This window comes from Marmota flaviventris, chromosome 5, assembly GCF_047511675.1.
Source record: "Marmota flaviventris isolate mMarFla1 chromosome 5, mMarFla1.hap1, whole genome shotgun sequence".
Lineage (NCBI taxonomy): Eukaryota > Metazoa > Chordata > Mammalia > Rodentia > Sciuridae > Marmota > Marmota flaviventris.
Genome location: NC_092502.1, coordinates 9770231 through 9791269, shown reverse-complemented (window position 1 = coordinate 9791269; position 21039 = coordinate 9770231). Strand labels below are relative to the sequence as shown.

Here is a 21039-nt window from a genome sequence, read left to right as displayed (position 1 = left end):
ACTGTGTTTCGCCAGGGCTGCCCCAAACCCTCTCAGGCCTCAGCATCACCCCTGCAGGTCCATTCCCTCCAACATCAGGCAAGTAGTGTGGGCTGGGCCTTCTGCCTGCGTGGCACTGACCTGTCACAAGCACAGCTCCCTGCAGGCCACTCACCGCGTCCGGACTTGAACGTGGTGGTGGAGCAGGTGAGGCGCAAGACGCTTCAGGCCCCCCCTCCATGGCTTCCTTTGCCGTGGTTTCAGGGCCCACAGACAGCCACAGTCCAAAGATACTAAAAGGAAATACTCAGACGTAAACAAGTTTACGAGTTTTACGTAGCATTCATTACAGTGTATTGTTAGCATTGCTCTATTTTATTGTTATTTATTGTTGATCTCTTGCCATGCCTAGTTTATAAATTGAACTCATAGATATGAATATATAGAAAAAAAGCAGTGTAATTGGGGTTCCATATCATTCGTGGCTTCAGACACCCATAGGGGGCCTTAGAACATGTCCCCTAGGATGAGGGAAGATACGGTAATGAAGGGGGGCTGGGGCAGGCTCCAGATTCTCTCAGTTTTGAGGAACCCCTGGAATGTGCTGGGACCCACTACACACCTCCTTGGTTGTCCAGAGACCAGCCCCTGCCTCAGAAGCAGGGTGCCAGGGACATTGCTCAATTGAGTGACACTGATGGCTATGCAGGGAGCTCACCACAGGGTCCCCCTTAGCCTTAAGGCTGGTGGGGCCAATGCTTAGCAGTCCCCATGGTCCCGGGGCCTCGCTTTCCCCAGGCTGTTTCCCAGTGTGCACAATGACGGCATCAGACCGGGTGCCAGGTGTGTGTGAGTCACAGGCACTTGGGTGCCTCACTGAGGCTGAGTGCGGATGGGGGGGCGTGGCTATTTTTTGCTTTGCTCTCCATTGCACTTAAGTCACATTTTCCTATCCTCTGATCCAAGCTCTAAAAGCATTTTGTGGTATAAAATCTCCCATCATCTGATCCACTTCACCAAAATAAAACCAGCTCCCTGCCGTCACCTTCCCTTCAGAGAGCTCCTGCGTCATGCTTGGAGGCTGGCAGGGAGTGGCCTTGCCGCTTAAAGACACTCAGCATAATCCCCCAGCGTCCCCAGCCTCTTCACTCCCTGGGGGGCTGCTCCAGTTTCCTGGGGCTGTTATTCCTGGAATGCCAGCTGCCCCACTTACCAGCCATCCGCACAGACCTCCTCTGTCTGTCCTGGGCCTCTGCTTAGCTCATCTCACGGAAATATATCACTTAAAAAATAAACGCGGCTCAATTTACCCTTCCCTCTCACCGTGGCTGGCTCCAGCCTCCGCCACTTGGCACCAATGCATCTATTAAGTGCTGCCGTCTCTCGGAGCCCCGCAGGATTGCATGTCAGTCTCTGGCCACCCCCTCAGCGCCCCCCCCCCCCCGAGACTCCAACATAGCCTTCTTCTGAGACCTATGGTCATTTAAATGCCATTTTATATGGCATGGGGAGAAGAGTGGGGGCTTGGGAGGCAGACAGACATGCTGTGTGACCTTGGACAAGCTGTTTCCCCCTCTGAGCCCCATGGGTTCAGCAGTAAAGAGCCCCTCCCTCAGGGGGCTCTAATGCTCCTGCTGCCCTGTGGATGGGTGGCATTGGTACTTCTGAATGGCATGAAGTGGGTACTGAAGGGAAAAGACGTTTAACATTTTCTTGCAAGGCAGAGGTGGCGGGACACACCTAAGTACTGGGGAAGATGAGGCAGGAGGATCACAAGGTCAAGACCAGCCTGAGAATGTTAGGGAGTGGTGTCCGAGGTAGGAGGATTGGAGTGGGGCTCAGTGTGGAGAGCCCCGGGTCCACCCCGTGCTTCAGCCTGCAGACCTTCTGTGACCTTCTCTTGCTGTCTGTCATCTGTGTTTCAGTTCCTCCAAGTCATGAGAAAGCAATTTTTTAGACCAGGAAACCTTCAGCTGGGGATGTCAATGGTAGAACGAACGTGTGTTTAGCACACACATGCTCCTCAACCCATGATGGGGGCATGTCCCAATAAACCCACTGTAGATAGAAAATACCAAATCAAAGATAGACTTAATACTGGGTGTGGTGGTGCACACGTGTGGTCCCAGTGACTTGGGAGGCTGAAGCAGGAGGATTGCAAGTTCAAGGTCAGCCTGGGCAACTTATCGAGACCCTATCTCAAAATAAAAAATATAAAAAGGGTCGGAAGTGTAGTTCAGTGGTAGAGAACCTCTGGGCTCAATCCATAGTGCCAAAAAAGAAAAAAAAAAGACATTTAATACCGGTAACCCACCCAACACCATAACTTAGCCCAGCCTACCTAGAACACGCTCAGAACGCCCCGTTAGCCTGCCGTGGGCTGCTCATCCCACAGTGCTGGACTGTCATAGAATTGCTGCAGACCCCACTGAAAGGCCAGCAGCACGCTTGCACGGACACACTCACAGTGTGAGGAGGTCCAGCCACCCTACATTGAGTATTCAGCGGGTGGGGCTTTGCATGTCTGCGACGCAGGAGGATGTCACTCTCAGAGCACAGGCTCCGCACTTTGAACCCCAGCCACCTGCAGTGGCATTGCACAGCTGCTCCAGGGTCTCTGTGCCTCTGTACAGCGGGTCCAGTATCCTAGGGGTGACCTGGGGCTTCCCTGAGGTCTGGGCCTGCCTGGTACAGAGAAGGCACTGTCAGCGTCGCCTACTCTGCCGTGGTCTTCACGATGTGCCAGCAGGTTAGGGAGTGCACACCTACAGGCTACGTCCTACCGGGGACGTTTGACCTCCAGGGGACATCGGGCAATATTTGGAGACATTTTGATTGTCACAACAAGGGGGAGAATGTAGTCTGGGCGTCACATGTGGAGAGGTCAGGGATGCTGCTGAACACCCCCCAGGGCACGGACAGCCCCCCACCGTGATGAGCCAACTGCTGGCAAATGCGAGGGGCTGTGAGTCCTGATGTCAGGACTGTGACCCACCCAACACCATAACTTAGACTGAGCTAAGTTATGGTGTTGGGTGGGTTACGGGTATTAAATGTGATTTTTTTTTTTTTTTTTTGGCACTATGGATTGAGGCCAGAGGTTCTCTACCACTGAACTCCACTTCCAACCCTTTTTATATTTTTTATTTTGAGATAGGGTCTCTCCTGATGTCAGGAGAGCTGTGACGGGTCCTGATGTCAGCTTTCCCGGAACCCCATCAGCCTCTCCATGCTTTGCCATGCCTGCCCTGGGTGGGTTTATTGGGTGGTTATTTGTCCAGTACCCGCCCCCCAACTGAGATGGCCCAGGCGTCCAAGAGTGTGAGGTTTGTTTCCAGCCCCAGCCCCCCCAGGCCAGCGCTGCCGACAGCCCACCCCACGTCGCAGACCCAGGCTCTGGTCCCAGGATTGCCACCTCCTGGCTGTGTCAGATCTTGGGCCAGTGGCACTGCCTTTCAGACCCGCCATCCTTCATCTGAAACTGGGATTATAAATAACCAGTCAATGTGGAGTGGCTGTTGGGAGGACAGGCTCCCGGGTGCAGGCACACCTGTGTTCAGGTCACAGCTCTGCTACCTAGTGAATTGGGGGTGACCTCGCTGGTCCTCAGTTTCCTCGCCTGTGAAATGGGCCTAATAATTCCTCACAATGGAATTATCAGGGCCTTAATTCCTGTGGGAATTCAGGGAGCTGATGTTGGCGAGCATTGCTTTCGTGATTAACAAGAAATTCGTCATCTAACAAGTGGTTCTCTCTGAGCCCTGAGTTCTCTGGACTCTGTTGGTGTCCACGCAGCAAGCACGAGTGTCCCAGGCAATGCGTTGCAGAGCTTGTGATGCGGGAGGGTCTGGCTGGCGCTCCCTCCAGCGCTGGCCTCTGACGCTCATCTCCTCTTTCAGATCTGTGCCATCATTGGTGGGACCTTCACTGTGGCGGGCATCCTGGACTCCTGCATCTTCACAGCCTCCGAGGCCTGGAAGAAGATCCAGCTGGGCAAGATGCATTGACACCTTCCAAGGACCCAGGGAGGCTGCCCGCCCTGCTCCATCGCCCTGGCTCCTGCGGCCCTCTCCCGACCCGGTCTGGCTTCCTCCCAGCCTGCGCGTGGGAGGCGGGGAGGCGAGAGTGGCTCGAGGTCCCGCAGCTACCTCTTTCCCCGTGTTTCATTTTAGATAAATTACACTGCCTAGAGTTGTGGTGTTCCTTTCCTGGGGAGCCCCAAGACCAGAGTCAGGCAAGGGGATGCTTTAAGATGTTGGGATCCCCTCCTGGGAGGGCTGTGGCCCCTTGCCTCTGAGGGAACAGTCCAGCATCCCCTGGCCAGCTGCCATCCAGGCTTTGACAATCTTGCAGCCCCGCCATGTGGACACACTGATCGCCTGGTGTCTGTCTGGGCAGCCACCGTGGGCTCTCAGCCTTGGGACCAGCCTGCCCACAGGCCCTCCCACCTGGTGCCATCCACCCAGAACGGCACTTTCCAGGCAAGCCCCTGAGATTTGGCGCTGTAGCTGGAACTCTCCCTTCTGCCCTGTCCCTCCTGCCCCAACTGGAGCCCAGGCTCAGGTCCTTGTCCCCACCCCTGTCCTGTTCTTCCAAGAAGCAGATGCCCGTTTGTTTGGCAGCAGTGGTGGGGTCTCAGATCTGCCCACTGGTCACAGGAGGGTCACAGATTGCCCTTCCTCTCCTGTCCTTGTCCCTCGGAACCTCCCACCATTGTGCCTCAGCCTCTGTGCTGTGTGGCAAGGGCATTTCTTGGTGGAGGGGCTGGTTCCCCCTGCCAGGCGCCCCCACTGTCCTGTTGGAATCTGCAGTGGTGGGGTGGGGTCTCATGTGGGAAGTCGCCCTTGAGGAGCAAATAGTCATGGTTTACATACTGTCCAGACAGAAGCATCCTTCCTGCAACCCTCAGAGGAGGACATCGTGGCCTCTCCCAGACAGCCACCTCTGGCCCCTAGGCAAACCAGCCTGACTCTGCCCTGCAGGCCTCCACCTGGGGCGCCCGAGAGTCCCAGGACTTGGACCTCTTCAGCGTGGTTCTGGCCCACTTGCCATCAGCTGCCCACACCCTGATATGTTCCTAGCCCCTGGGGTTGCCCAGTGTCCCCCAACTCCTTCTGAGGTGGGTCCCCTACCCGTGCTCCCCCTCATCCTTCCCTTTGGGTCCTGAGAGTGAAGGCCAGTGGTCCAGACATGAATTCCACCCAGGGAATTCTAGCTATGCCCTCCATCCCACAGAGCCCCGCCTGTTTCCCCCGTTTGTATGGACATTGTTTGCATACTTTTGTAATGAATGGGGAGTTTCCAGTAGAAAGATTTTTTAAATTATCTATATGGATAGCTCAAGTCTCTGCCATTTGTAATTTTTGGCTCCGAATTCCAATGAGCAAAGTTTCCCCTTTTGCATATGAGTTGATGTGTGTGTAAGCTGCCTTTGGTTATTTCTGTTTTCTGTGGCCACTTGGGTGGATTTTTTTTTTTTTAATCATTCCATTCCCAGTTATGGAAAGGAATCCCTTTGGTGTATGAATCCCAGAGCCCCATGGAGGATGGTAGGGTGGGGCGGGTGGGAGATGTGAGCCCACGTTTATGCGTTTTTTAAAAAACTCTGAGGACATGGGGGACATCAGTTTCCTATGGAAGGTCGGTTTCCTCTGACCTGTTATTCTTATAAACAAAATCTCAAGGGAAAAAAAAAAAAATGTTTTCTTTCCCCACTCATAGGGTTCAGATAGATTATTAAAAGGCTGATTTTCAGAAGTACTGCTGTGGGATTCTTCTCTCTTTTTTTTTTTTTTAACATACTTTTAGTGGTAGATGGACACGATACCTTTCCTTCACTTATTTATTTTCATGTGGTGCTGAGGATGGAACCCAGGGCCTCACAGGAGCTGGGCAAGGGCTCCACCCACAAGCCCCAGCCCCAGCCAGACCTGCTGAGGGATTCTTTCTGCCCTGGCTGTGGCTGGGGAGCCCGGAGGCTAAAAGCAGGCAGAATGGAATTTCATTCCAGAGAGCAGAGTCGGAAAGGCTGAAAAGAAGATCTTGGGGGACCCAGAGAAGCACCTAGAAGACAGTTAGGGACCACTCGCCTCCCTGTCGTCTCTGCCTGGCCTTATCACATCTGTAGAGGGGCTTGGAAGAGCTGTAGAAAAGGGGCTCATTGTGATCAAGTCTGACCACTGGCACCCCAGTTCTATTAATGGGACGATCATGACATCACAGAGGGTCCACAGGCCAGGCATCCTCTGCTGGGTCAGACACCTACAGACCTGACACTTGCACACTTGTAGGACTCCAGTTGTGTTAAAGTATTTATCCAAAAAATAATGTCTCCCGCTCAGTCTTAAGCACTAGCGCTTCTTTTTTTTTTGGAGGGGGGCAGTTTGGGCGTTGAGCTCCGGGCCTCTGGCATGCTAGGCAAGTGCTGTACTCCAAGTTACACCAGCCCCCAGCTCCGCTTGTGCACAGCTAAACACTGCAATTATGTTCTGTGCTGGACATTCTGCTGCAAGACAATAAAACAGGCAAGGCGCAGTGGCTTGCGTCCTTGATTCCAACTGCTCAGGAGGCTGAGGCAGGAGGGCTGCAAGTTCAAAGCCAGCCTTAGCAACTCAACGAGACCCTGTCTCTAAATAAAATATAAAAAAGGGCTGAGGATGTGGCTCAGCACCCCTGGGTTCAATCCCTGGTACCAAAAAAAAAAAAAAAAAAAAAAAAACCAACCAGGACCAGGGGAAAGATCTGAGAAGATGATCAAAAGGTAAAGGCCCTGGGGTGGAGCCAGTCCTTCGTTCCTGCAGAATGTTCCTGGATCTGCTGTCTTCCAACAGGTCCTGCTCTCCGGGCCTTTGAAGCCTCCTCAGAACACCACCAACTCCCTGGGGACAACCGGGGCCTCAAGAAGCTCACCTGGGTGACAGGAGGTGCCTCACGAGCCCTCCCTGCTCTCTACATCCCTCTGACACCCAAAGCCAGTGGGCCAGCCGAGCACACCCACCCAGCTGCCACTTATGTGGGCGCTGCCACGTGCTTCATCTGTCCCGCTGTGATTTAATGATGTCCTAGTTAAGTCAGTGATGGACAACTGGAAAGGAGCCCTAGCAAAGTTGCATGCTCTGGCGAGGGCTGATGAAGGCCAGCTTATCACCCCAGGTCCAAAGGCCCCTAAGTCACGTTAGAACAGGTCCGCAAGTGAAGACTTGGCCGCAAGGATCCTCCAGGTGCCTCAGGTCTCACTCCACCCAGAGAAACCAACCCTAGAGCTCAGGCTGGTTATGTCACGAGACAGTTCTGTCAGGAGAAGGAAGAACTACTGGGATTTCTCAAAGGGCGAAAGAGGAAGGGATAAATGGCACGTTTATGATTTCTCCTTCCAATAAACTTTTCCAATTATCTAACCAAATGTGGATCCCAGTGGCCCCACGTAAGAAGATTTCTGAATGTGGGGTTACAGAGCAAACCCACAGAAGGGTGGGTCACAGGCTGGGAGCTGGGGAGTCTGAATAAGAAAGCTCTGCAGGCGGTGGTGGAGAGGGGGGTCCTAGGCAGACAGCCCCAGGGCCTGGGATGAGGCCTCCCGGGGCGGAGCTTGGGAAGGAGTCAGGTGCCACAGCAGGGCTCCTAAGTGAAAACTGGCTTGGGTTTTATTACTATGTCACAAATGATTTTTTTTCTTTGCCTGCAACAATGTGGCAGGCCACTAGAAGTCCTGCTCTCTTCTTAAGAAACGGGTTTTGGGGCTGGGGTGCAGTTCAGTGGTGCTATGGTTGCTTCGTGCTGGGTTCCAGCCTTGTACCAAAAGCAAAAAAAATAATGGAAAGAAACTGGTTCCAAATTCCACAGCAGACACAGTATCCAATAATGTGAAAGGGGACACTGGGGAAGAGATACCACTGTCCCGCCCCGGGCGAGGTGCTGGCCTCTGTCTCCTTCGGGCCTGGTGTGCTGTGGTATTCTCTGTGGGTGGTGACTGCTCTTTGGTCCTGTTTCTTACAGATGGCAGTTAGTGCCTTTTTTCTTTTTAAATATATATTTATTTTAGTTGTAAATATACCTGTATTTTATTTATCTATGTGTGGTGCTGAGACTCGAACCCAGGGCCTCACACATGCTAGGCAAGCGCTCTACCACTGAGCCCTAGCCCCAGCCCCAGAGTTAGTGCCTTTTTAGGAAGGAAGAAACAGACTCACCAGCGAGTCCTGGTCACACCGCAGCACGTGGTAAAGATGGAACCCTAGCCCGGGTCCGCCTGACTCCAGGGTGGCCAGGAATCGCGTGGTTCTGCCTCAGACCCAAGAACTGCCTTGTGTCAAAAAAGAAAACTGGAAAGGGGGTAGGTTCAGAGCAGGAGGAGCTTTTGTTTCTTCCTTTAAAACAAGCTGTGAGGAAAATCTGCAGTGCCCGTGGGCAGGCATGGCCTTCTAAAAATTTTGAGACCCTTAAGTTATGATTTTGTGTGTGTGAGTATTCTGGGGATGGGAACCAGGACCTCAGGCATGCTAGGTGAGTCCTCTGTCTCTGAGCTACATCCCCAGCCCTTAAACTGTGATGTTGATTATACAGATAATACATGTTCTTAAACCCACTGCAGGAAAGACAAAAAATAGTATAAAATTTAAAAAGGAAAAATTTAAATCATCCATAAGCCCACTAACCAGAGGTGATCGTTAACATTTTAGAGATGCCTTTCTGTAAACAAAATGAGATCATCCTGTTCATATCTTTTTGCAGTTTCCTTTTTTTCTTCATTTAGTAGACATCTAATATACCCAAAGGATTTAAACAGCACACTACAGTGACGCAGCCACATCCATGTTTATAGCAGCTCAATTGGCAAAGGCCAGGCTATGGAAACAACCCAGGTGCCCTCCAACACTTGAATGGATAAAGAAAATGTATATATACACAATGGAATATGACTCATCCATAAAGAAGAATGAAATCATGGTATTTGCCAGCAAATCAATGAAACTAGAGAATATCATGCTAAGTGAAATAAGCCAGTCCCCCAAAACCAAAGGCTAAATGTGGATGCTGACCCAACCAAAAACGGGAGGTTGGGGAGGGGAATAATAGAAATCCATTGGATTAGACGAAGGTAAATGAAGGGGGCGGAGAGGGGAGGGGAATAGGAAAGGCAATAGAATTCATCCATCGTAACTGTTCCAGCCTTATATTTGTATACATGACCAGGGTAACTCCATATCCTGTACAACCACAAGAGTGGGATCCCAAATAAAATAAATATCTATGTATGTATAATCTGCCAAAATCCATTCTACTGTCATGTATACTAAAAAGAACAAATAAATTTTAAAAATATAGACATTTACCCAGGTCAATAAATAGGGCGCTCTCCCACCCCTGGCCGTGTGTGTGTGTGTGTGTGTGTGTGTGTGGTGTGTGTGTGTGTGTGTGTGTGTGTTTGTTTCTGGGAATTGAATGCAGGGCCTAGTATTTGTTAGGTAGTGCTCTACTACTGAGCAACACCCCAGCCCTATATCTTGTTATTTTCTTTATTGTCTACAAGATATCAATAACCAGCCGGGCGCAGTGGCACATGCCTATAATCCCAGTGGCTCTGGAGGCTGAGGCAGAAGAATTGCAAGTTCAAAGTCAGCATCAGCAACTTAGTGAGGCCTTAAGCAGTTTAGAGAGAATCCTCTCTCAAACTAAAAAATAAAAAGGGCTGGAATATATATATATGTATAAAGTCAATGAAAGATTAAAAAAAAAAAAGGGGCTGGGGATGAGGCTCAGTGATCAAGTGCCCTTAGGTTCAATCCCTAGTACACTTTCTCTCTCTCTCTCTCTCTCTCTCTCTCTCTATATATATATATATATATATATATATATTCAACAATAATCAATAACCATAGTGAAAAGATCAATAACTATAATGAGCATCTAATGATAGATCATGTTCATCCTTTTCTCCCATCTCATTCAGTCTGTTTTCTCACAGGTAGAGGGATAATTCAGAGGAATTTTTAAAATTAATTTCGGGGATTGAACTCAAGGGCATTCAACCACTGAGCCACATCCCAGACCCATTTTGTATTTTACTTAGAGACAGGGTCTCACTGAGTTGCTTAGCACCTCGCTCTTGCTGAGGCTGGCTTTGAACTCACAATCCTCCTGCCTCAGCCTCCCCAACTGCTGGGATGACAGGCGTGTGTCACTGCGCCCAGCTACTTCAGAGGACTTTTTAACAGATGAAATAAGGCATGTTTGTAAACCGTTGGCACTGTGCCCAACAGTGACTCCACAGGCTGTTAAGGTCAGCTGTCTTCATTCATCTATTCAACAAATAATTTCTACCATTTGTTACATTCAGTGTGCCAAGGGATTATGCTAAGGGTTCATTTAATCCTGACCCCAAACCAATGAGATAAGTAATATCATTATTCCTGTTTTTCACACTAGGAAAGTGAGTGACCAAGGGGCTAATATCTCATCTAAAGCCACAGAGTAAGCAAATAGTGGATATCCAACCCCCAGAAATTCAGATGCCAAGGTGCATGTTCTCCCCACCTCTGCCTCTGAGAGGAAGCTATTCACGGGGCATCTCCTCTGTGCTGGTGCTGGGCTCTTATACCAGGCCCTGTGTATGTTCCCAACTGTGGGTGGGAAGAAAGGCCGTAGCTGGTCTCTCTGCACCATTATGACGACTGAGCCCCAGCTCCTACCATCTAGTGATGTCATTGCACCTGTTTTAATTTTACTGCTACCCAGCTGCTAAGAAATGCCTCTCCTGCTTGGTTGGTCATGGATACTCCCTGGCTCTCCTGGGTTGTCAGGATCTGTCCTCCCCATGTCTCCCTTTGCCAGTGAGTCTCTGTGCTTCTTGGGAGCAGGAACCAGATCTCTGTCCTCCCAGATCTCTGTGATCAAGCTCTATACCTGGGTATCAAATAAATGAATAAGCAAATGAATGGTCAGGAGCAAGTGAGTAGGTGGATGACAATAAACCAATGGGCCTTTCTGGGCCAGTGAATGGACTGGTGGGGGCTGGCGTGGATCCTAAGGGCTGCTCTGAGAAGAGACCCAGCCCTTGCAGCCAAGTCACTGTGCATAGTCTCCCTCTCTTCTGACTGCCTGGCCCCAACTCCCCAATCCTTGCAACCTGGTGGCGGCACACAACCAATGGCATTTCAGTTACTGTTGTTACAATTTTAGCTTGTTGCTCTTCTGGGCCGGCTTCTGCAGACACTCCAGGCGAGGTCTTCCTCCAAAGATCTCCAAGACTGACTGCAAGGGTCTGAGGTGAGACCCAGGTAGGGCCCGGAAAGCCCAAGGATCACCCCAGATGCCCTAGCCCACGGGGAGTCCTGTTGAACACTGGTGTCTAACATTGGCATTACCTGTCTGAGGAACACTGCTGAACTGGAAAGTGCCCAGGACCAGCCTCACCGTGCCCACTCACCTTCTTCTGCTCTGAATTTTAGGATCCCCATCATCCCCATCTGTCAACTGAGCACCACGAACTCATCATATCCGGCCTCTGATATAAAGCAGGATTCAGTGGTCATCGGGCAAATAGATAAATGGATTGCCTGGAGATAAGGAACAGAAAGAGCCCCTTGGTCCCTAGCTTGGAGGCCAGAAGAGGCTCGAAGCCCTTTGCTCCCTCCCCGCTAATGCCGAGCCCAGGCATTAGCCCTGCCGGGCCTGAGGTGGCGCCCGGCCAGCGGGCCACCTGGAGCTGAGCCTAGGAAGGACCCGGGGGGGCGGGGGCGGCGCGGGGCGGGGCCAGGCGGGGCGGGGCCGAGGCTGCGGAGTCCCACCTGCAGAAGCAGGTCCTTCCTCAAGGCTGTCACAGTGAGAACAAGCCGAGGTGGCGCTCCTCACGCGCCAGCCTGCTGGCACGTTACCGGGGTTTACGACAAGCACCGACGCCAACAGTGGGCGTCCCGCGATGAACGATGGAAATGCGAGGCAGGCCTCTGCTTTTGCTGGGAATCCCGTCTGACTGCAGCGAGCTCTGTACCAGGCTCGGGTCTAAACACTCTAAGTGGGTTAGTTCGTTGAAGCCTCCTAACAACCCTACGAGGTGCCTACTAGGATCACTCTAGGTGGAAAACTGAGATTCTGGGATGTGCACCGGCAGTCCCCGGGGGTCCACAACAGGAAGAGGCGCGTGGATCCGTGTCTGACTGCAACCCCAGCTCGTGTGGACAAGGATAAACCAGAGGATAAGTTTTGCAAAGCCAGGTGCTTGGTTCACAGTGATCCTCAGACATTGGTGCGCTTTGAAAATCTTTGGGAGGGGAGTATCGTGGGCCGCAGCTGCGCACGCCTGTAAGCCCAGCGGCTCAGGAAGCTGAGGCAGAAAGATCTCAACTTCAAAGCCAGCCTCAGCAATTTAGCGAGGCCCTGAGCAATTTAGTTGAGACCCTGTCTAAAAATAAAAAATAAAAAGGGCTGAGGATGTGGCTCAGTGGTTAAGCACTCATGGTAGCAATCCCTGCTAAAAAACAAAACAAAAAAAACCTTTCAGGAGAGGAAAGAGTGCTTACTTTAAATTCATATTTCAGGGGCTGGGTAGAGAGTATGAATGCTTAATATGCCTGCCGCCCTGAGTTCAGTTCCCAGCACTAATAAATGAATTCAGATTTGACCCCAACTTACCACTGTCTAGTTTTGTAGGATTGTGGTAAGGGCTGAAATTTTGCATTTTGAACAGGCTTCTTGGGGATTTTGAAGAAGCCTGTCTGCAGATGGCATTTGGAGGGAGCATCATGGTGTTTAAAGCACCTGAATAATATATAGTCAATCCTCTATACAAGAAGTTTTGACATCCACTGACTCAACCAATCACAGATGGAAAATATTTAGAAAAAAAAAATTGGATCTGTACTGAACATGTGCAGATTTATTTTTATTGTCACCATTCCCTAAATTATTCAGCATAACAACTATTTACATGACATTTACATTGTATTAGGTGTTATAAGATATCTGGAGATGATTTTTAGCATATAGCAAGATGCGTGTAGGCTATTATGTTTTGTCTGTGTGTGGGATGGGGTTACTGGGGACTTAAACCCCTTTACCATTGGGCTACATCCCCAGCTCCCCCCTTTTTTTTCTTTTTTTGATACCGGGAATTGAATCCGAGGGCACTCAACGACTGAGCCACATCCCCAGCCCTATTTTGTATTTTATTTAGAGATAGGGTCTCACAGAGTTACTTAGTGCCTAACCATTGTTAAGCCTGGCGTTGAACTCGTGATCCTCCTGCCTCAGCCTCCCCAGCCGCTGGGATTACAGGTGTGTGATGCTGCACCTGGCAACTATTAAGCCATTTTTTAAAATAAAGGACTTGAACATCCATGGATTTTGATATCTGTAGAGGGTTCTGGAACCAATCCCCCAGGATACCGAGGACAGTTATACAATATGCACTCAGACGAGCTCCTCCGTGACGGGCAACAGGGGAAAGACAGAGTTCGGGAAGGGTGAGAGATCACTGACAGGTGCCCACTAGGAGAGCATCAATAAAAGGCTGGGTGTAGGACAGGGTTGGCGAAGGTCTTTACATACACGAGGCCTTGGGCTCAATCTCCAGTACTCAAAAAAAAAGCATCAATAAACCCCTATTGCCGGCCCTACAAAGGCAGGTCTTTCTGCCCAGAGATTCAAATTCTTGGGGTCTCCCCAGGTGGGTGGCGCGAGGCGCTGCAATCCCACCCCAGGACGCAGGGGGCGCCGTTCTGCTTCTCTCCGGCGGAATGGGGCACTGCTATCTTTCTGCGCCTGCGCCAAGAAAAAAAACCTCACTTCCGGCTCTGCGCGGTCACAGCCCGAGCTCGCCGTACGGCTAGGTGAGTAAAAGATGGTGTTTTTCTTGGGCTCTGAAGCCCACTGCCCTGTGCGACCCTTCCCCGCAGTGTCGTAGAGATGCGCGGCCCTCCACCACGCGCTCCCCGAGCCAAGGCTCCCTCCCGGGGCGACCTCGAGGCCAGTGCGGCTCCCCGCTCCCGGCCTCTGCGCTGAGGCCTGCGGCGCCGGGGTACCGAGCGACACCGACTGTTCCGTCCCCACTCTGCTCCCTGCTCCCTCCACCCACTCAGCCCTCCCTCCCGCTCTTTGCAGACGGTCACCATGAAGTTCAACCCCTTCGTGACCTCCGACCGCAGCAAAAACCGCAAACGCCACTTCAATGCCCCCTCGCACGTGCGCAGGAAGATCATGTCCTCCCCGCTCTCCAAGGAGCTGCGGCAGAAGTACAACGTCCGCTCCATGCCCATCCGCAAGGACGACGAGGTCCAGGTACGCGCTCGCTCCCCGGAGCCTACCAAGTGCAGGGCGCCGGGCCACTGCCTGTGCCCGAGGGAGGGAGTCGCAGGCACTCAAGCCTCCAGGAGCCTAGTAAGAGCCGGACGCAGTGGCGCAACCCTGTAATCCCAGCTCGGGAGGCTGAGGCAGGAGGATCGCGAGTTCAAAGCCAGCCTCGGCAAAAGTGAGGCTAAGCAACTCATTGAGATCCTGTCTCTAAATAAAATACAAAAAGAAAACAGACTAGGATGTGGCTCAGAGGGCCATCAAGAGTGCTCCAGAGTTTAAAAAAAAAAAAAAAAGTAGCCTAGCAAGTACCCAGTCTGTAGATGTGCAGTTCAGAGATGGGGTGCAGAGCCCCTGGAGTGCCCACCCTGCTTAAAATATTTCAGCCAAAGAAAAGTCTGCTTTTCAGTCTAGCCCAGTGGCTTTTATTTTGTGAGCTATTGTTCAGGGTGGTTCTTTGAGCCCTTCTTTGAAGGGGAAAATGCTCCTTTTGAGTTTGGTAGAATTGATGTTTGTGGGAGCCAGGCCTGTAATGTACTAGTCTTGCCAGGGAAAATGGAGAAGCCACAGCAAGTCAGAAGTGAAAAATTATGAAAGGCTATAGTCCCTGTTGAAAGTGGAAGTGTGCTGTTCTCTGTGAATGGAGCTCAGGATGTTCGGGTGAATAGGTTGGACTGGATTCACCCCTGGAAGGAGTATTTATTGAGCACTTCCCAGATACTGTTCTAGACACTAGTGGTGAACAAGACTGAGTAAGCCTTCGTTCTCATAGAGCTCACATTTTGGAGCAGGGCTTCTCAGCCTCAGCACTGTGGACATCTGGGACCCAGTAATTGTGAGAAAACTGCCCTGGATATTATAGAATGCTTAACAGCATCCCTCCCTTCCCACTAGGTGCTAGCAGCATTCCCCATCTTTGTCACTGTGACAAGCAAAAATATTTCCAGATATTGCCAGTTATCCCCTGGCTGACCCCAGTTGTCTCCCCCAGCTGAGAACCATTGTTTAGAAATGAAATGGGATGAAGTGAAGGGGTTTGATGTGTCATCTGAGACACTGGGGCTCTCTGAAGATAGTTCAGAGGGAGAATCTAGGGCTGGATTGTGGTTCAGCATGTGTGAGGCCCTGGGTTCAACCCCCCAGTGCTGCAAACCTTGGAGGCAGGATCAATAGTTTCAACCTCTTCTCTCCTGGATTCTTCCTATCAGTCATGTTCTAGAACCGGGAATTGCAAATGCCTATAGGGGCTGGATTGGCAAATTAAGTAAGAAAAGTGGACTGATTAGGACATGTCAACCTGAAAAGTTGATTCCTTATTTGAAGGATGTATGTCTTACCCACTGCAGCCTAGAGGAAACTCAGACTCGGTATTGTCAGACTTCGGCTTTACAAGAGAACTGGAAAATTGGATTCTCTTTGCCAGCCCATTTCCTTCCAGCTTCTACTATCTGTTGCCCATTTCTTAAATAAGCTCCTAAAAAGAACTGTCTACATTTCATCTCCCATTCATTCTTGGATACTCTCCAGTCTCATTCCTGTTCCTACTACTTCATAAAATCTGCTTTGTCTGCAGTACCTCTTTGTGATTAAATCCAGGGGACACATCTTGCTCTCATCACACTTCTGACTTCTCAGCACTATTTGGTGTAGGTAGCACCATGTTAGTTGAAGAAGTCTTGGCCTCTTTGACACTTCGGGTTCACAGTTTGCTTCCAGCTTCTCAGACTCCCTGCTGGCTGTTTTTCTCTTGGGGTCATTAGGGCCAATTGCTCTGCATTCTCTGCCTAGGTATGTACAGTAACAGGTAATATTTTATTCTCAGAATTGTAAATGTCTGCTCTGTAACACCTCCCTCTTACATGCCAGCCTGAATCACTACAGACCTATTTGCTGAATATCTGTTTAGATATTTTATAGACTTTGCAAGTTTCTTAACCAAGAGAAGACCTGTTTTTTAAGGTAGTGCTGCTTTACACTGAGCTATATCCTCAGCCCGTAGCCTTTCTTCTTTTCTGAGGTAGAGTTTCACTCAGTTGCCCAGGCTGGCCTAGACCTTGGAGTACTCCTGCCTCAGCCCCCTGAGTCACTGAGGTCACAGGTATGGCCACCACACCCAGCTGCCATAAACCTTTAAGTTATCCTCAACAACTTTATTTAAACCCTGTCTTCTGCACTACTACTAAGTCATGTTGATTCTATCTACAGAAGAAGTCGATTCTGACTATTTCCAGTTTACTTCAGGAAAGGGCTGAGGACACTCCTGGGTTCAATCCCCAGTACCTCTGCCCATAAAAAGTCTAAAATTGTTACCACAAGGCCCGAGATGTTCCACGGCTGTCCTCCCCTGCAGCTCATCTCCTAACCCCACCAGGCCCTGCATTTCAGCCACGCTTGTCTTATTAAATCCTTAAATACCCCTTATTTTTTTTTCTTCCACTCCCTGGAGTGCTCTCCTCCGCTTTACCTGGCTGACTCCTCTTTTCTGTTCTTAAATGTCAGTTCCTCAGAGAATCCTTCCCAGATCCTCGAATCATTTTATAGCATTGCATCCTTTACTTTCCCTTCATGAAAGTGCACTTCAAACTGCGTCTATGTGGGTGACTCCCAAGTCCCTGTTGGTGGCTCATGTGGCCTTCAACGGTGTATCAGATTCTGCTGTCTGTTGAATGTCCCTCAGTGCTTCAAAATCATCATATTCCACACTGAACAATTTTCTCCTAAAATCTGTTTCTGCATCTGTGCTCCTTGTCTCTGGGAAAGGCATAGCCCCCAAGTTGTCCCGAGAACCTCTGGTCACATAGACTCATGTTAATTTTTCAGTGAGGCATGGCTGTCCTCTTTCCAACCTGAAAATCACTCTGAAATGTATGCTGAAGACTCCAGATGGACAGCTTAGGAGTGCTGAGGCTCATTCTCTGATGACTGTCCTAGTCCAAGGAGTCTTGATGTTTCTTCAGACAAGTGGAGGAAAAAAATTAAGTGAAGAATTTCTAGCTAAGCTAGCATAACAAAGCAGATTTATGCCATAAACTAGCTGATGTTTCACTGCCAAGACTTTTTCCACAAAAGATTGTGTTCAGCCTACATGTTCCTGAAAATCGGCTTCCTCATTATGATGTCATCCATTACAGGGGGTTCTCTTATACTTTCTCTTAGGTGGTTCGAGGACATTACAAAGGTCAGCAAATCGGCAAGGTAGTCCAGGTGTACAGAAAGAAGTATGTCATCTACATTGAGCGGGTGCAGCGTGAGAAGGCTAATGGCACAACCGTCCACGTGGGCATCCATCCAAGCAAGGTATGTCCCTGACTGAGTGGGGGTGACAGCCATTTAGTGTAGTGTTGCCATTAGTTATTGACATGTTGGTGCTCTCTGCACCACTCTCAGGTCGGTGAGGTAAGGGCTTAGAGGCAGGCTGCTAGGCAGCTTGTTTGGTTCATTGGCTTAATACTGTCCAAATCCAGACTCTAGCCAGGCATGGTGGCACACACCTGTGATCCCAATGACTTGGGAGGCTGAGGCAGGAAGATCCAGAGTTGAAGGTCAGCCTGGGCAACTTAATGAGACCTTGTCTCAAAATAAAATAAAGTAGGGGCTGGGATTGTGGCTCAGTGGTAGAGCGCTTGCCTAGCAGGGTGGGACCTGGGTTCGATCCTCAGCAACACATAAAAATAAAGGCATTGTGTTGTGTTCATCTACACACACAAAAAAAATATATTAAAAAAATAAAATAAAATAAGGTAGATAGGGCTGGAGCCATAGCTCAGTTGGTAGAGTGCTTGTCTTGCATGCACAAGGCTCTGGGTTCAATCCTCAGCACCACATACACATGCACAAAAAAGATAAGTCTGGGAACTAGCTCAGTGACAGAGCACCCCTGGGTTCAGCACCCCTGAGTATGCCCCCCAAAAAAGAGTCTGGATTTTTGTCTGTTTTGCCATCCTAGCTGGTGACAAGAAGGCACCGGTGCTCAGAGTGGAACATCTCCCTGGCCTTCATGCCCACTCAGCAGGACACCTGTGTTCTGCTTTTTACTCTCGTCCTGTATTGTATTACAGGATCTGTCTTTCCTTCCTGAGTTTCAGGTCCTTGAGGACAGGATGGTTAGGGGCTTGCTTATCCTTATGACCTCTGTATTGCCCAGTAGCTGTGTGCAATGCAGATTTTTTAAAAGCAATGCATCTTGCCAGCTAATGGAAATAGTGAACAAAATTTCCCAACCAAAGGACATGTCACTCAACTATGTAAGTGACCTCCTGAGATCCTCAGGAATTAGGAGGTGGAAGGCTGGCAAGCACAAGGAACCTGAGTTGCTGTTTATTGTCCAGGGAACCTCTACTGTTCAGGGTGATGGTGGTTAACTATGGTGTTGTGTGAGGTGGTGCATGCTTATGATCCCAGCCACTCAGGAGGTTGAGGCAGGAGGATCACAATTTAGCAAGTCTATATCTCAAAATCATATTTAAAAAGGGTGGGGGATGTAATCAATGGTGGACCACAGAACCACCTTGTGCAAGTATAAGCAAAAATAACCAAGACGGGAGCAGATCTCAACGAATCAGCACCTAGTCTTTATTAAGTAGTGGTGGAATGGCGCATTTTCAGGGGAGAACATGGCAACTGGTACAAGAGGGGTCTTTTTTATAGGTTTTAATGAGAATCATAGCAGAATGTTTAGTGTGACTTAATCATTAGAGACTTGGGCAGTCAGGAAACTAGTTGTGCAGGTTCAAAGTCTAAATCAGGAAAGTAGCTGTGAAAGCTGGAAACCCATTGTTATTGAGATGAAGGTCCAGAACCCATCCTTTTTCCCTGGGGGTTATTACTCCATATCCTTCAGCAAGGCTCTGGGGTCGGTCCTAATACTATAAAATAAATAAAACTAAAAAAAGATGTTTGTTTTTCCTGACAGGTAGTTATCACCAGGCTAAAATTGGACAAAGATAGAAAAAAAATTCTTGAACGCAAAGCCAAGTCTCGGCAAGTTGGAAAAGAGAAAGGCAAATACAAAGAAGAGCTCATTGAGAAGATGCAGGAGTGAAGATGGCCTGTCATGCAACCACAGTTGAACTGGAAATGTCTGGCATGTGCTTCTTTGGAACTTTTTGGGGTCTCTGGAATGTTCCATTGCCCTCCTGTTTTGTTATAAATCTGTGGCTCTGTAAATCTGCTTTGCAATTTTGATTAATAATTTTTTGAATAAAAATTGGAACTGTTTCCTAAACTCAAGGATATTTTCTTCATGTTATAAATGAAATCCATCTCACCAGTTCCCTTTCGCCAGCCTTTCATATGTTTGATCTGCAGTGGTGGGTTAAGACAGCCCTCCCTGCCTGTTTTCTCATGCTGCTGAGTGGGAAGGGCCAGGTAGGGCGCTGGTCCCAGAGGCAGGAGTTTGGCCCTCATTAGCAGCTGGGACACCAACAGGCTCTCTTATGGCTTGACCAAGCTCTGGGTACTGCTTTGTAGCCATGTCTCAGGCCTGCTGATCCCTATTTCCCTGCTTCCTCCATCATGCATCTGCCAAACCAGACCTCTCACAGCTTTGGTCCCTTCCCAAATATCTTTTCCATTGAACTGAAAGGCCCCTTACTCAGAAAACTAGCCACCTGTGAGTAAGACTTGGCTCATTTCATTTGTCCCTATATTTTTATAGTTTTTATATTTTCCAACTTTTAAAATCCTAGAGACTCCACAGAACCACATGACTGACCCGGCTGCATAGAGCCCTGTACTGCATTGGTTGAGGCAGTGGGGCTGAGGAGCTGACCCCTCCCTCAATTGTGGTCTTAACTTGCCTGTCCCCCACCCCCATCTGAGATTTAGCCCCAAATCCATCTAAAATTCCCCCCAACACCTCTGAAGAATAATTGTTTAAAGTGCATCAAATTGTGTGTATGTGTTGCTGGGATCAAACCCAGGGCCTTGTGCCTGCTCTGCAAACACTGCCCCTAACCTCCACTTCTAGCCATTTTTGTGGTCCTCTGTTCCCTATTTATCTCAGAAGTTAGAAATGCTTATCTTTTAAAGTTGTGGAAATTGAATATATATATATATATATATTCAGACTGGCCTGATTTTGAGTCACCTGGGTGCTTGCTAACATCAGTCCTATCCTCTTGCCTAGAGATTCCATATTGCAGTAGATCTTTAGAGATTTGTGCATATGTGTCTCATATGGACTTTGTGTCATGACCACATTTGGAAAATTGGGATGCATGGAAATCATAACACAACTCATAAATAGTAGCTGCCCATCATATACAGTGGTACTAATGTTTACACAATAACTGTAATCATTCACATGCTGTTATGGTTTGAATGTGAAAGCTCACATGTGAGACAAGCAAGAAGGTTGGGAGATGATTGGGTCATATCCTTGACCTAATCTGTGAATTAATCTATGATGGGATTAACTGGTACCTGGAGGCAGGTGGGGTGTGGCTGGAGGAAGTAGTTCATTGAGGTCATGGCTTTGGGGTATATATTTTGTATTCATTGGGGGCATGGCTTTTGTATTTGGAGAGTGCAAGACTCTCTGCCTTCTGATCACCATGTGAGCTGCTTCCTTCTGCCACACTGTCCCACCATGATGCTCAGCCTCGCATCGAGCCCTGAGGAATGGAGCTAGGCTTCTATGGACTAAGACCTCTGAAACCATGAGCCCCCAAATAAACATTTCCTCCTCTAAAATTGTTCTGGTCATGTCCTTTAGTTACAGCAGCGAAAAAGCTGATTAAAGCAGAAAGCAAGGTGTTGCTGTGCCTAACCTGA

The 21039-nt window shown here is 49.3% G+C and overlaps 2 protein-coding genes across 3 annotated transcripts in view; both read left to right on the top strand.

Annotated features, from left to right (window-relative positions):
* The window catches only part of Ergic1 (endoplasmic reticulum-golgi intermediate compartment 1), a 74658-nt gene extending 68919 nt beyond the window's left edge, over nt 1-5739 (top strand). For both annotated transcript variants that reach the window (XM_027938722.2, XM_071611986.1), the window contains one exon: nt 3879-5739. In XM_027938722.2, coding sequence (XP_027794523.1) covers nt 3879-3986 — 108 coding nt within the window. In that variant the 3' untranslated portion in view covers nt 3987-5739. The remainder of the gene's footprint in view (nt 1-3878) is intronic.
* Nucleotides 5740-13748: 8009 nt separating this feature from the next.
* On the top strand, nt 13749-19489 carry Rpl26l1 (ribosomal protein L26 like 1). The gene is made up of 4 exons (XM_071611985.1): nt 13749-13805; nt 14077-14253; nt 17422-17562; nt 19178-19489. The coding sequence occupies exons 2-4, from the start codon at nt 14086-14088 to the stop codon at nt 19304-19306; spliced, it is 438 nt and encodes a 145-aa protein (XP_071468086.1). The 5' UTR covers nt 13749-13805; nt 14077-14085; the 3' UTR covers nt 19307-19489.
* Nucleotides 19490-21039: the final 1550 nt, after the last annotated feature.

Excerpts from the sequence above, each read along its gene's own strand:
- Rpl26l1 (XM_071611985.1), top strand. The coding sequence starts at position 14,086 with ATGAAGTTCAACCCCTTCGTGACCTCCGACCGCAGCAAAAACCGCAAA. Across the intron at positions 14,254-17,421 it reads GCAAGGACGACGAGGTCCAG|GTGGTTCGAGGACATTACAA; the intron begins GTACGCGCTCGC and ends ACTTTCTCTTAG. Across the intron at positions 17,563-19,177 it reads TGGGCATCCATCCAAGCAAG|GTAGTTATCACCAGGCTAAA; the intron begins GTATGTCCCTGA and ends TTTTCCTGACAG.